We start from the raw sequence: 12,902 nt of genomic DNA, 5'->3' as shown, positions 1-12,902 counted from the left end.
GTCAGACACGACACGTCATAGAGGTCGGACGTGCGACGGTTGGTCCTGTCAGTTGGACAGTTGTTTCCCGCTCCCGTGGATTTACGCGTCACCTGAAGTCCGCCAGTACTCTGAGAAGTCTTCCCTAGTTCATGTGTTGAACCAGAAGAGGGAATTGACGGTAATTTGAGCAACAAGTGCTCCAGTCAGGTACTGTGCAAGAAGCAGTGAAGCCGTGCAGTGACGTATGTGACGTCTGTGGCAGTTCACCAGTTCGTGACAGCGTAGTGGCTGACAGAGCCACTGGGTAGCTGAGGAAGGAGAGGACTATTTGCAGTCTCCGTGGTGTAGTGGTAAGACACTCGCCTGGCGTTCCGCGAGCGCTATGTCATGGGTTCGTATCCTGGCTGGGGAGGATTTACTGGGCGCAATTCCTTAACTGTAGCCTCTGTTTAACGCAACAGTAAAATGTGTACTTGGATGAAAAAACGATTCTTCGCTGCAGGGGATCGTATTCCAGGGACCATAGGATTAAGGACTTGCCCGAAACGCTACGCGTACTAGTGGCTGTACAAGAATGTAACAACTCTTGTATATATCTCAAAAAAAAAAAAAAAAAAAAAAAAAAAAAAAAAAATTTGGGGAATCCGGACGACTGTAGCTGAGACGTAGGCGACAGCCGTTGCTGGGAGAAGACGACGGCCAGGAGACCGACTCCAACCCTTCAAGAAGTCAAGAAGGAGGACGGACCTGCAGAGAAGAGGGCACAGAGACGACGTGCTAAACGGTGGGACGACGAGAGGCTCTGGTAGGACACGACGACGTGTGTGTGGGGGCGTTCCCGACACGAGGACCAGGAGCTACATCTCGACTCTCATCGGAGGATAGGGTGAAGTAGGTGGTTCTAGTTCCCTCCCCATTCCCCTTTAGTTAGCTATATTATTCGGCTATATTATCTAGCCTGAGGATTTCATATGTCGTGAGCAAGTCTCACCCATGTCACGGTAAAGCACCAGTGTGCTAGACAGTACTATCAAGAGTACTTGTAATATTCATGTTGATTATTGGTGTGTACAGGCACCAGGAACAAGTGATAAATTTACTGTGTTGTGTATATCTTTCTATAGATTTTGATATGAACATATAGTGGTAAATTATATATAATATTATGCCAGTATTTGGAAGTTAGGCTGTGTGCCCAGAAACCATTTATTTTCCATGTATTGATATTTGATGTATCTACATTATATATGCTATGTTCATGCAGTGATTAGTCATTTGTGAATACAGTGAATTATTGCGTTATCGCCCACGAGAGAAAGTACTGAAAACTCCAGTGTTAATACTTTATAATATATTGTTGAATGAAGGGCAGTGAAATCCATTACAGTGAATCATTATAGCATTGATTGTAGAAACGACTGTTTGAGCCTGAGTATAGTGTAACTAAGTGATATGTGCTATTGTGCCAATATCGAGTGTGCCAGTTTATAGTAATATTGGAGAATTTAAAGAAACAGCGCGCGTGAATCTAGGAAACAAGCAAAAGCTTTCGCGCGCGGAGGCCAGGCGATCAGCTGTTCTTGACATTTGACAAGGAGGGCAGGTGTTGCCACTTAGTGATCGCATACTAACCGTGGGAATTACCGGCCGCATCAGGATCAGTTGATTTATTTGTTATTGTTTGGCCTTGTGACATCTTTCATACATTTTAAGTAAAATACAAAATTACCTTTGTGTTTTTTATCATCTCCTCCATTGATCTTGTGGCTATATTATACTGAAAGCATAGAGTGATAACAGTAAGTACCTGCCTGGATTCCTGATCTTTTGAGTGTGACCTTGCCAAGGCTATCACTAATTCCACCAGTCCACTGATGGTGTTACTGGCCACCTAAAACACCAGTTGGCGACCTTGTGGTTTACCGTAGAGCCCGATTGTTGGGGAGGGCACATGACAGTCTAGTGAACGAGTCGTGTTCCCACTCCTTCTCAATAAGAGGCCGTTGAGATTGACTGGGAGACTCTCCTGGCGTGCAGTGGCGCCGTGAGGATCGAGTGAAGACCCGCAGGGCTACGGTGAGTGACCTAGAGCATAACTATTGCTCACCCCAGAGTAGGGGAGAGAAGAATAGAGAGGTGAAACCCCAACAATATATATATAATATATATATATATATATATATATATATATATATATATATATATATATATATATATATATATATATATATATATATATATATATATATATATGTCGTACCTAGTAGCCAGAACTCACTTCTCAGCCTACTATGCAAGGCCAAATTTGCCTAGTAAGCCAAGTTTTCATGAATTAATTGTTTTTCGACTACCTAACCTACCTAACCTAACTTTTTCGGCTACCTAACCAAACCTAACCCATAAAGATAGGTTAGGTTAGGTTAGGTAGGGTTGGTTAGGTTCAGTCATATATCTACGTTAATTTTAACTCCAATAAAAAAAAATTGACCTCATACATAATGAAATGGGTAGCTTTATCATTTCATAAGAAAAAAATTAGAAAAAATATATTAATTCAGGAAAACTTGGCTTATTAGGCAAATCGGGCCTTGAATAGTAGGCCAAAAAGTGAGTTCTGGCTACTAGGTACGACATATATATACATATATATATATATACAAAAAAAAAAAAAAATTGCATTGTTTTACTCAAAAAGGTTACCGTTTTGTATAAACGGCTGTGCCAGGATGGCAGTCTATGAAAATGGAAAAATAAAGAAACCTAACCTATTCTAACAAATCTAAGCAAGCCTAGGCCTAATATATGCTATGTTAGGCTTAATACATATAGTTGCTATTTCTAGGCCTAAGAATGTTTTCATTGTGCCCTAAACAAATTTATTATTGCTAAACGTGGACATTAATGACTAACAATTTAATTTTGTGTACATTCGACCAAGTTTTGTATATCGACCAAATTTTTGTGTACGTTCGACCAAATTTTGTGTGTATTCGACCAAAGAGGTTCTGCAAGTTATATCATTTCAGAAGGATGGGCTGTCCAGTTAAATAGATTCAGATCAGTTCATGGACACTAGAGCTTGGAATATATTATGGGTCCAAAAATCGTTGTCTCTTAATGCCGGCTGACACGTAATCCTCTTTGCAAGTCTGACGCTTGTACTTACATCCGCACGTTAAGTTCCTATCAAGTCCACTGTTGTTGTACTTCCAGCCTTGCTCTCTGGATTATTCTGGTCCTCATGGCCCACAGAGATGGAGGGGCTCTTGTGTTGCAAATCCGTCGGTGTCTCAGGTATGAATGGATTACCAGGTCATTGGCTGAGCCAGGTATGTGCATCGCTTGCATTAAGTAGGATCTCGTATTATTCCTCTAGGGAATATGATATTAATGCTAGTTTCAGTGGCTTTTCAGTATGACCAGTGGTGGTGGTGTACTCGCCTATTTGTGCTTGCGGGGGTTGAGCTTTGGCTCTTTGGTCCCGCCTCTCAACTGTCAATCAACTGGTGTACAGATTCCTGAGCCTACTGGGCTCTATCATATCTAAATTTAAAACTGTGTATGGAGTCAGCCTCCACCACATCACTGCCTAATGCATTCCATCCGTTAACTACTCTGACACTGAAAAAGTTCCTTCTAACGACTCTGTGGCTCATGTGGGTACTCAGTTTCCACCTGTGTCCCCTTGTTCGCCTCCCACCAGTGATGAATAGTTTATCCTTGTTTACCCGGTCGATTCCTCTGAGGATTTTGTAGGTTGTGATCATGTCTCCCCTTACTCTTCTGTCTTCCAGTGTCGTAAGGTGCATTTCTCGCAGCCTTTCCTCGTAACTCATGCCTCTTAGTTCTGGGACTAGTCTATTGGCATACCTTTGGACTTTTTCCAGCTTCGTCTTGTGCTTGACAAGGTACGGGCTCCATGCTGGGGCCGCATACTCCAGGATTGGTCTTACATATGTGGTGTACAAGATTCTGAATGATTCCTTACACAGGTTCCTGAACGCTGTTCTGATGTTAGCCAGAGCTCGCATATGCCACAGACGTTATTCTTTTTATGTGGGCTCCAGGAGACAGGTTTGGTGTGATATCAACTCCTAGATCTTTCTCTCTGTTCGTTTCATTAAGTACTTCACCTCCTATTCTGTATCCTGTGTCTGGTCTCCTATTTCCACTGCCAGGTTTCATTACTTTGCATTTACTCGGGTTGAACTTCAGCAGCCATTTGTTGGACCATTCACTCAGTCTGTCTAGGTCATCTTGTAGCCTCCTACTATCGTCTTCAGTTTCAATCCTCCTCATAATTTTTGGATCATTGGAAAACATTGAGAGAAACGATGCTATACCCTCTGGAAGATCATTTACATATATCAGAAACAGTATAGGTCCAAGGACTGACCCCTGCGGGACTCCACTCGTAACGTCTCGCCAATCTGAGACCTCACCTCTCACACTGACTCGTTGTCTCCTGTTGCTTAGGTACTTCTGTATCCAGCGGAGTACCTTCCCTTTCACTCCAGCCTGCATCTCCAGCTTTTTCACTAGCCTCTTGTGTGGCACTGTATCAAAGGCTTTCTGACAATTCAAAAATATGCAGTCTGCCCACCCTTCTCTTTCTTGCCTTATTTTTGTTGCCTGGTCGTAGAATTCAAGTAACCCTGTGAGGCAGGACCTGCCATCCCTAAATCCATGTTGATGCTGTGTTACAAAGTTCTTTCGCTCCAGGTGCTCCACTAGCTTTCTTCGCACAATCTTCTCCATCAGCTTGCACGGTATGCAGGTTAGGGACACTGGCTTGTAATTCAGTGCCTCCTGTCTATCCCCTTTCTTGTATATCGGGACTACGTTAGCTGCTTTCCCTCATCCCAACCGGCACACGGTTGGGATGAGGGAAAGCAGCTTTCCAAATTTCTGGCAGTTCCCCTGTTGCCAGTGATTTGTTATACACTATGGAGAGTGGGAGGCACAGTTCTTCTGCTCCTTCCTTTAGTATCCAAGGGAAGATTCCATCTGGGCCTATAGCCTTTGTCACATCCATCTCTAGTAAACACTTCCTTACTTCCCCGCTGGTAATCTCAAACTCTTCCAGTGGTTCCTGGTTAGCTATTCCCTCGCTTATCTCTGGGATTTCTCCTTGCTCTAAGGTGAAAACCTCTTGGAATTTCTTATTCAGTTCCTCACACACTTCCTTGTCGTTTGTAGTGAATCCTTCTGCCCCTATCCTTAATTTCATAACCTGTTCCTTTACTGTTGTTTTTCTCCTGATGTGGCTATACAGCAATTTAGGCTGAGTCTTTGCCTTGCTTGCGATGTCATTTTCGTATTGTCTTTCTGTCTGTCTTCTCATCCTGACATATTCATTCCTGGCATTCTGGTATCTTTCTCTGCTCTCCAGTGTCCTTTTATTCCTATAGTTTCTCCATGCCCTTTTACTTTGTTGCTTAGCTAGCCTAAATCTCTGTTTAAACCATGGGTTTCTCATCTTCATTTCACTGTTTTCCTTTTGGGCTGGGACCCATCAGGTGTTGCCTGATGCGGCTGCGGGTGTGAGCCTTTGACAGCCTCTGATCTCTGTCTGTTTCTATCTCCATCTCTGAATGTCTCAGTGTATTCACTTTGGACGATTCAGCGACGGCTTCACTTTCTACAAAGTCTGTATTCGACCCTAAATTGGACCCCTCGTATATTAGGTCCGAAAACTAGTTTTGGTTTTGTGTACATCTTGCAGCACTTTTATATAGCTGCGCAGTTTAGGGGTTAAACAAAACCGATTTGTGTGTGTGTGTGTGTGTGTTTGTGTTTTAATCATATGACCCCCCTGGATCCTATCCCCTTGGTACCCCCTCCCCCCCCATCTCAGATAATGTATTATCTAGAAACATTGAAACATCTGTGTGTGTCTCTGAAAATATATTATTATGGCCAATAAAAACACTATGCGAAATACGTCATATATTTCACTCTTGGCTCAATTGAGTTCTGAAATAATTTAATGTTTGGGACATACAAAATTTGTCAAAAGTATACATACATATATGTAGTTGACTTTAGTCTTATGGTAGAGTATCGCTGTTAGAGTATACCTGGGTGCCCAAGCCACGGTGTAGCTGGGGTGCCCAAGCCGCGGTATACCTGGGTGCACAAGCCGCGGTATACCTGGGTGCCCAAGCCGCGGTATACCTGGGTGCCCAAGCCGCGGTATACCTGGGTGCACAAGCCGCGGTATACCTGGGAGCCCAAGCCGCGGTATACCTGGGTGCACAAGCCGCGGTATACCTGGGTGCCCAAGCCGCGGTATACCTGGGTGCCCAAGCCGCGGTATACCTGGGTGCCCAAGCCGCAGTATACCTGGGTGCACAAGCCGCGGTATACCTGGGTGCCCAAGCCGCGGTATACCTGGGTGCCCAAGCCGCGGTATACCTGGGTGCCCAAGCCGCGGTATACCTGGGTGCCCAAGCCGCGGTATACCTGGGTGCCCAAGCCGCGGTATACCTGGGTGCACAAGCCGCGGTATACCTTTGGTGCCCAAGCCGCGGTATACCTTTGGTGCCCAAGCCGCGGTGTAGCTGGGGTGCCCAAGCCGCGGTGTAGCTGGGGTGCCCAAGCCGCGGTGTAGCTGGGGTGCCCAAGCCGCGGTGTAGCTGGGGTGCGCAAGCCGCGGTGTAGCTGGGGTGCGCAAGCCGCGGTATACCTGGGTGCCCAAGCCGCGGTATACCTGGGTGCCCAAGCCGCGGTATACCTGGGTGCCCAAGCCGCGGTATACCTGGGTGCCCAAGCCGCGGTATACCTGGGTGCCCAAGCCGCGGTATACCTGGGTGCCCAAGCCGCGGTATACCTGGGTGCCCAAGCCGCGGTATACCTGGGTGCCCAAGCCGCGGTGTAGCTGGGGTGCCCAAGCCGCGGTGTAGCTGGGGTGCCCAAGCCGCGGTGTAGCTGGGGTGCCCAAGCCGCGGTGTAGCTGGGGTGCCCAAGCCGCGGTGTAGCTGGGGTGCGCAAGCCGCGGTGTAGCTGGGGTGCCCAAGCCGCGGTATACCTGGGTGCCCAAGCCGCGGTATACCTGGGTGCCCAAGCCGCGGTGTAGCTGGGGTGCCCAAGCCGCGGTGTAGCTGGGGTGCGCAAGCCGCGGTGTAGCTGGGGTGCCCAAGCCGCGGTGTAGCTGGGGTGCGCAAGCCGCGGTGTAGCTGGGGTGCGCAAGCCGCGGTGTAGCTGGGGTGCGCAAGCCGCGGTGTAGCTGGGGTGCGCAAGCCGCGGTGTAGCTGGGGTGCGCAAGCCGCGGTGTAGCTGGGGTGCGCAAGCCGCAGTATACCTGGGTGCCCAAGCCGCGGTATACCTGGGTGCACAAGCCGCGGTATACCTGGGTGCCCAAGCCGCGGTGTAGCTGGGATGCCCAAGCCGCGGTGTAGCTGGGGTGCCCAAGCCGCGGTGTAGCTGGGGTGCCCAAGCCGCGGTGTAGCTGGGGTGCCCAAGCCGCGGTGTAGCTGGGGTGCGCAAGCCGCGGTGTACCTGGGGTGCGCAAGCCGCGGTGTAGCTGGGGTGCCCAAGCCGCGGTGTAGCTGGGGTGCCCAAGCCGCGGTGTAGCTGGGGTGCCCAAGCCGCGGTGTAGCTGGGGTGTCCAAGCCGCGGTGTAGCTAGGGTGCGCAAGCCGCGGTGTAGCTGGGGTGCGCAAGCCGCGGTGTAGCTGGGGTGCCCAAGCCGCGGTGTAGCTGGGGTGCGCAAGCCGCGGTGTAGCTGGGGTGCCCAAGCCGCGGTGTAGCTGGGGTGCCCAAGCCGCGGTGTAGCTGGGGTGCCCAAGCCGCGGTGTAGCTAGGGTGCGCAAGCCGCGGTGTAGCTGGGGTGCCCAAGCCGCGGTGTAGCTGGGGTGTCCAAGCCGCGGTGTAGCTGGGGTGCGCAAGCCGCGGTGTAGCTGGGGTGTCCAAGCCGCGGTGTAGCTGGGGTGCGCAAGCCGCGGTGTAGCTGGGGTGCGCAAGCCGCGGTGTACCTCGGGCCGGACTTGCAGCTAATGCCATATTTATTTACAACCAAATACACATTTATATAGTTAGGAGGCCCATTCTATTTTGCTCGGATAGAGACAGTCTACCTGTGTCTACCTGTCTGTCCGTGACTCACCTGGAAGGTGGCAGGGTGACTGTGCAGGTGGGCAGTCCTGGGCAAGGTGGCGTACCCCGTAGCCAGGGTTGACGAGCTGATGGTGTTGACACCTTCAATGTGCCAGGAGTCTGCGTCTGTTGCGGGAGAGTGAGAGAGTGATTACAGTCCTTACACTCTAGCGGCACTCTAGCGGCACTCTAGAGGCACACTGGTGGCTCTTGCGTGCTGCTAGTTATTGTCATTGCATTCAGTCTAATGGGGTGCATAATAAAAAAAGATTGAATTGCATTCAGTTGATATAATTTGGGACAAAATCTAAGGTAATGCAAACCCAATCTTTGCATTAATTTGCAATGCTATTTTATGGTTAAGTGTCGTCACAGGTTTGTGTTGGAGTATTGTGACGTCATAAACTCGCGTATAACAATAATGACGTCAGTAACTCTCGCGGGTTTGTGATGACGTCAGAGAATGTCAGCACCAGTCACCTGATGAGGTGGAGATTGAAGACGCGGTTCACCTAAACGTCTTATGACGTCACAATCTCATACCGAGTGGCATTTCTTCAAGCTCAGTGAGTATCTGACTCACGAAACGACTCACCAGAGCGTGAGAGAGCGCTTCAGAGGCTAATGTGAGTACCCGATGACGTCTGATACTCGCCTAATGTAAAGTTACTCACATAAGTGGTGAGTAATGCTTCACATGGCTTCCTCGACTCAACCGAGTGGGAAAAATAACATCAATGACATGGCCATGAGTATCAAATGTCATCATCAGACTCAACTAAGTGGCTATACTGACGTCGGAGACTCACCTGAGTGGTAGAGAAAGTCAAGGACTCACCTGAGTGGTAGAGAAAGTCAAGGACTCACCTGAGTGGGGGATGACATCCGGGTTCATCTCATCCGGGTCGGTAGGGGAGGAGGAGGGTGGTGGGGGGAGGTCCTTGAGGGTGGTGGCAGGGGGCGGCATTAGGAGGGGGGACGCCCCCTGCGCCACCCCTACCTCTTCCATGCTCGACTTCATATCCCCTTCCCCCCCACGCCCACAACCCCCCACCCCTGGCCGCCCACCAACTCCACCCACCACCGCCCCTCTCTCCAGACGCAGGCGCACCACAGCGCACACGATCATGCCCACCACCAAGAGGCCGCCCACGCCGCCCACCACCAGGGCGATGATGGAGTTGAGGTTGAGAGGTAGCGATGATTTGCCGCGGGAGGGCGGGGGTTTTACAGCCGCTAGTTGGGGAGAAAAAAACGTTACGCACAGGCGACAAACAGGTGTGTGTGTGTTATATATATAAATAAATTCAAGAAAAAGGTATCGACAAAGTCAAAACTTTGTTGATAAAAAAATGTGTGTTGAATGTGTTTGTTTATTAAACCTGCAGGTGAATAAAAATACAGCACACACACGGTCTCCCATAACACAGTTTTCCGATTGAAACTCCTCTATAACCGACATCTCAAATGGTTTTGGTGATGAGGCAGGTGTGAGTATATATATATATATATATATATATATATATATAATATGGTAGAGATAATATATAATATATATATATATATATATATTGGTGTATACTGGCAGCAGGTTTTCTTTCAAACATGTTTCATTGAATATGACCGCATATTCTGTATTTATTATTTTCTGGTTTAGGGCTTCTATCCCTCTATTTTCTTAGCATCAGGGCTTAATTGGAATAGGAGTTCTCCAAAACTCATTTTCGTACTTTTAAGGTGAAGAAAAGAAGTGATTTACTATAGAGTGTATTACACTTATTTGTATAATTTGCACGACGTTTCGAACCTCCATGGTTCATTCTCAAGTGAACAATCTTACAATACTAGTTGATTTTATACCCGCATTAGGTCAGGTGATAATACAATGAAGGTGAAAAACATGGGGGGATACATAAGGGATAAACATAGGGGCTGCAGAAGGCTTATTGGCCCATACGAGGCATCTCCTATCTAAACACAAAGATGAATCCAGTGTAATTGGCCTGTTATGTTGGACATTGTCTTCTGTGTTGGCATCGATATGTTCTTGTCTTGTCTTCTTTGAAGACAAGACAAGATTTCGGTGAGGTGATATGTAACAACAGTTTTGGATGAGGTGGAAACAAACTTTCAACACAAGGCAGAACACGAAACAATGGGTATAATATTTTGTAAGTTAAAGGGAAGAATGGAAGTAACTGCAAAGGGCCTATTGGCTCATATTTCTTGATGCTTCTATATTTGTGCCGAGTCTTGAAGTGGGTAGAATATAGTTGTGCATTAATTGGCTGTTGATTGCTGGTGTCGACTTCTTAATGTGTAGTGCCTCGCAGATATCAAGCCGCCTGCTATCGCTGTATCTATCGATGATTTCCGTGTTTTTTGTTAAGACTTCTCTGGTGATGGTCTGGTTGTGGGAAGAGATTATATGTTCCTTAATGGAGCCCTGTTGTTTATGCATCGTTAATCGCCTGGAAAAGAGATGTTGTTATCTTGCCTATATACTGAATTCTTTGAGGCTTACAGTCCCCAAGTGGGCATTTGAAGGCATAGAAGACATTGGTCTCTTTTAAAGCGTTCTGCTTTGTGTCTGGAAAGTTTCTCATGAGTAGGTTGGCCGTTTTCTTGGTTTTATAGTAGATCAACTGTATCTTCTGATTTTTTTCTGTAGGAATAACGTTTCTATTAACAATATCTTTCAGGACCCTTTCCTCCGTTTTATGAGCTGTGGAAAAGAAGTTCCTATTAATAGTCTAATAGGGGGTACAGGTGTTGTGTTAGTTGTCTCTTCAGAGGTTGCATGGTGTTTCACCTTCCTTCTTATGATGTCTTCAACGAAACCATTGGAGAAGCCGTTGTTGACTAGGACCTACCTTACCCTACAGAGTTCTTCATCGACTTGCTTCCATCCTGAGCTGTGGCTGAGAGCACGGTCGACATAAGCGTTAACGACACTCCTCTTGTACCTGTCTGGGCAGTCAATGTTGGCATTGAGGCACATTCCTATGTTTGTTTCCTTAGTGTAGACTGCAGTGTGGAAACCTCCGCTCCTTTCCATGACTGTTACATCTAGAAAGGGCAGCTTCCCATCCTTGTGCATCTCGTAAGTGAAACGCAACACAGAATTCCGCTCAAATGCCTCCTTCAGCTCCTGCAGATTTCTGACATCAGGTACCTGTGTAAAAATTTCAACATACCTGCAGTATATGGCCAGTTTCAAGTTCATGTCGACTAAGACTTTTTGTTCGATGGTACCCACGTAGACCTTCGCAAACAGGACACCTAGGGGAGAACCCATGGCGACCCCATCTACTTGCTTATACATGTGCCCAACCGGGCTCAAGAAGGGTGCCTCTTTAATACAAGCTGGGAGTAGTTTCCTTAAAATGTTTTCTGGTATGTCAAGAGGAGTACAAGCCGGATCACGATACACACTCTTCAAACAATCGGGATAATAGCGGACAGAGTGTATCGTGATCTGGCCTGTACTCCTCTTGACATGCCAGAAAACATCTATATTATATATATATATATATATATATATATATATATATATATATATATATATATATATATATATATATATATATATATATAATAATTATAATATAAATAAAAATGGAAAAGTTAGTTTGTTCAAAATCGTTAATCTCCGAAAGTTCTTCACCGATTGCTTTGAAATTTTCATAGAATGTTCCATTTGCATCCGAGCAGGTTTTTAGATACATATTATGTTGATGACACGTCTGTGACGGAAAAAAAAACATTTTTTTTTAAACTGTGTTTTTCATGTGAGAGAAATCATCAATACCTCTTTACCGATTGCTTTGAAATTTTGACACGACGTTGCATTCGAATAAGTGCGTGTTTCTATATACCTACTACATACATGCCTTACCTGTGACCGGAGAAAACATGCTTTTTTTTTAAAACAACACCATCTGTTGGACGTAAGAGCAACACACGCTGTAATCTCCAAAAGTTCTTCACCGATTGCTTTGAAATGTTGACACAACGTTCCATTCAAATACTCGCATGCTTTTATATACCTACTATATAGATAAAACACCTGTGACAGGTAAAAACAAGCATTTATTTAAAACAGCGCCATCTGTAGCTTGCAAGACCAACACATGCTATACTAAAAGCCATGATTCCATTTCAATGTTTCTGATTGCATTGATAAATTGAAATTTCATTGATTTCGATTTATTTTCATTTTGATTTCATTATTTTGTGACATTGCCTTAGAATTGAGCTGTGTTGTTGACCATACCATTCATTCATGAGTATAGTTTATTTTGTAATTATTTCATTGTTTTTCATTTATTTTTTACTGTTACTATTTTTCAGTGATGGGAACATCAGTTTATTTGTTGTTCCAAATTTTCTGAAGGGAATACAAGATCATATGGGAATGCATCGGTCTAGGGAGTAGGGAATGGTGGGGGGACACCGAAGGGACAGAGTAGAAATATGGGGGAGGACGAAGGGATTGGGGAGTTGGGAATAATGGGGACGAGGAGGTGGAATAAATAATGGTGGGGAGGACAAGAAATCAGAGGAGTGGGGGAGGAAGAGGGGACCGGGGAGGGGGCAATGGTAGGAAGGACGAGGGTTGGGAGAGGAGTAGGAGGATGGTGGGGAGGACAAGGGTACAGTGGACTGGGGGGATGGTGGGGAAAATAAGGGGACGGGGAAGGGGGAATGGTGGGGAGGACGAGAGGGTGGGGAGAGGAGAATGGTTGGGAGTACGAGGGGACGGAGGAGTAGGGAATAGTTGGGTGGACTAGGGAATGGGGTAGGGCGGAGTGATGGGGAGGA

General features: G+C 46.6%; 1 protein-coding gene across 1 annotated transcript in view; it reads right to left on the bottom strand.

The window, feature by feature from the left end:
- Positions 1-12,902, bottom strand: part of LOC123758527 (uncharacterized) — a 489,534-nt gene that overhangs the window by 8,825 nt on the left and 467,807 nt on the right. Inside the window, exons 14-15 of the mRNA XM_069322956.1 lie at positions 8,946-9,314; positions 8,089-8,204 (exon numbers count right to left, since the gene is read on the bottom strand). Of these exons, the coding sequence (XP_069179057.1) occupies positions 8,089-8,204; positions 8,946-9,314 (485 nt within the window). The remainder of the gene's footprint in view (positions 1-8,088; positions 8,205-8,945; positions 9,315-12,902) is intronic.

Source organism: Procambarus clarkii, chromosome 11 (assembly GCF_040958095.1).
Source record: "Procambarus clarkii isolate CNS0578487 chromosome 11, FALCON_Pclarkii_2.0, whole genome shotgun sequence".
Classification (NCBI taxonomy): domain Eukaryota; kingdom Metazoa; phylum Arthropoda; class Malacostraca; order Decapoda; family Cambaridae; genus Procambarus; species Procambarus clarkii.
This window is presented reverse-complemented; position numbering and strand designations above follow the sequence as displayed.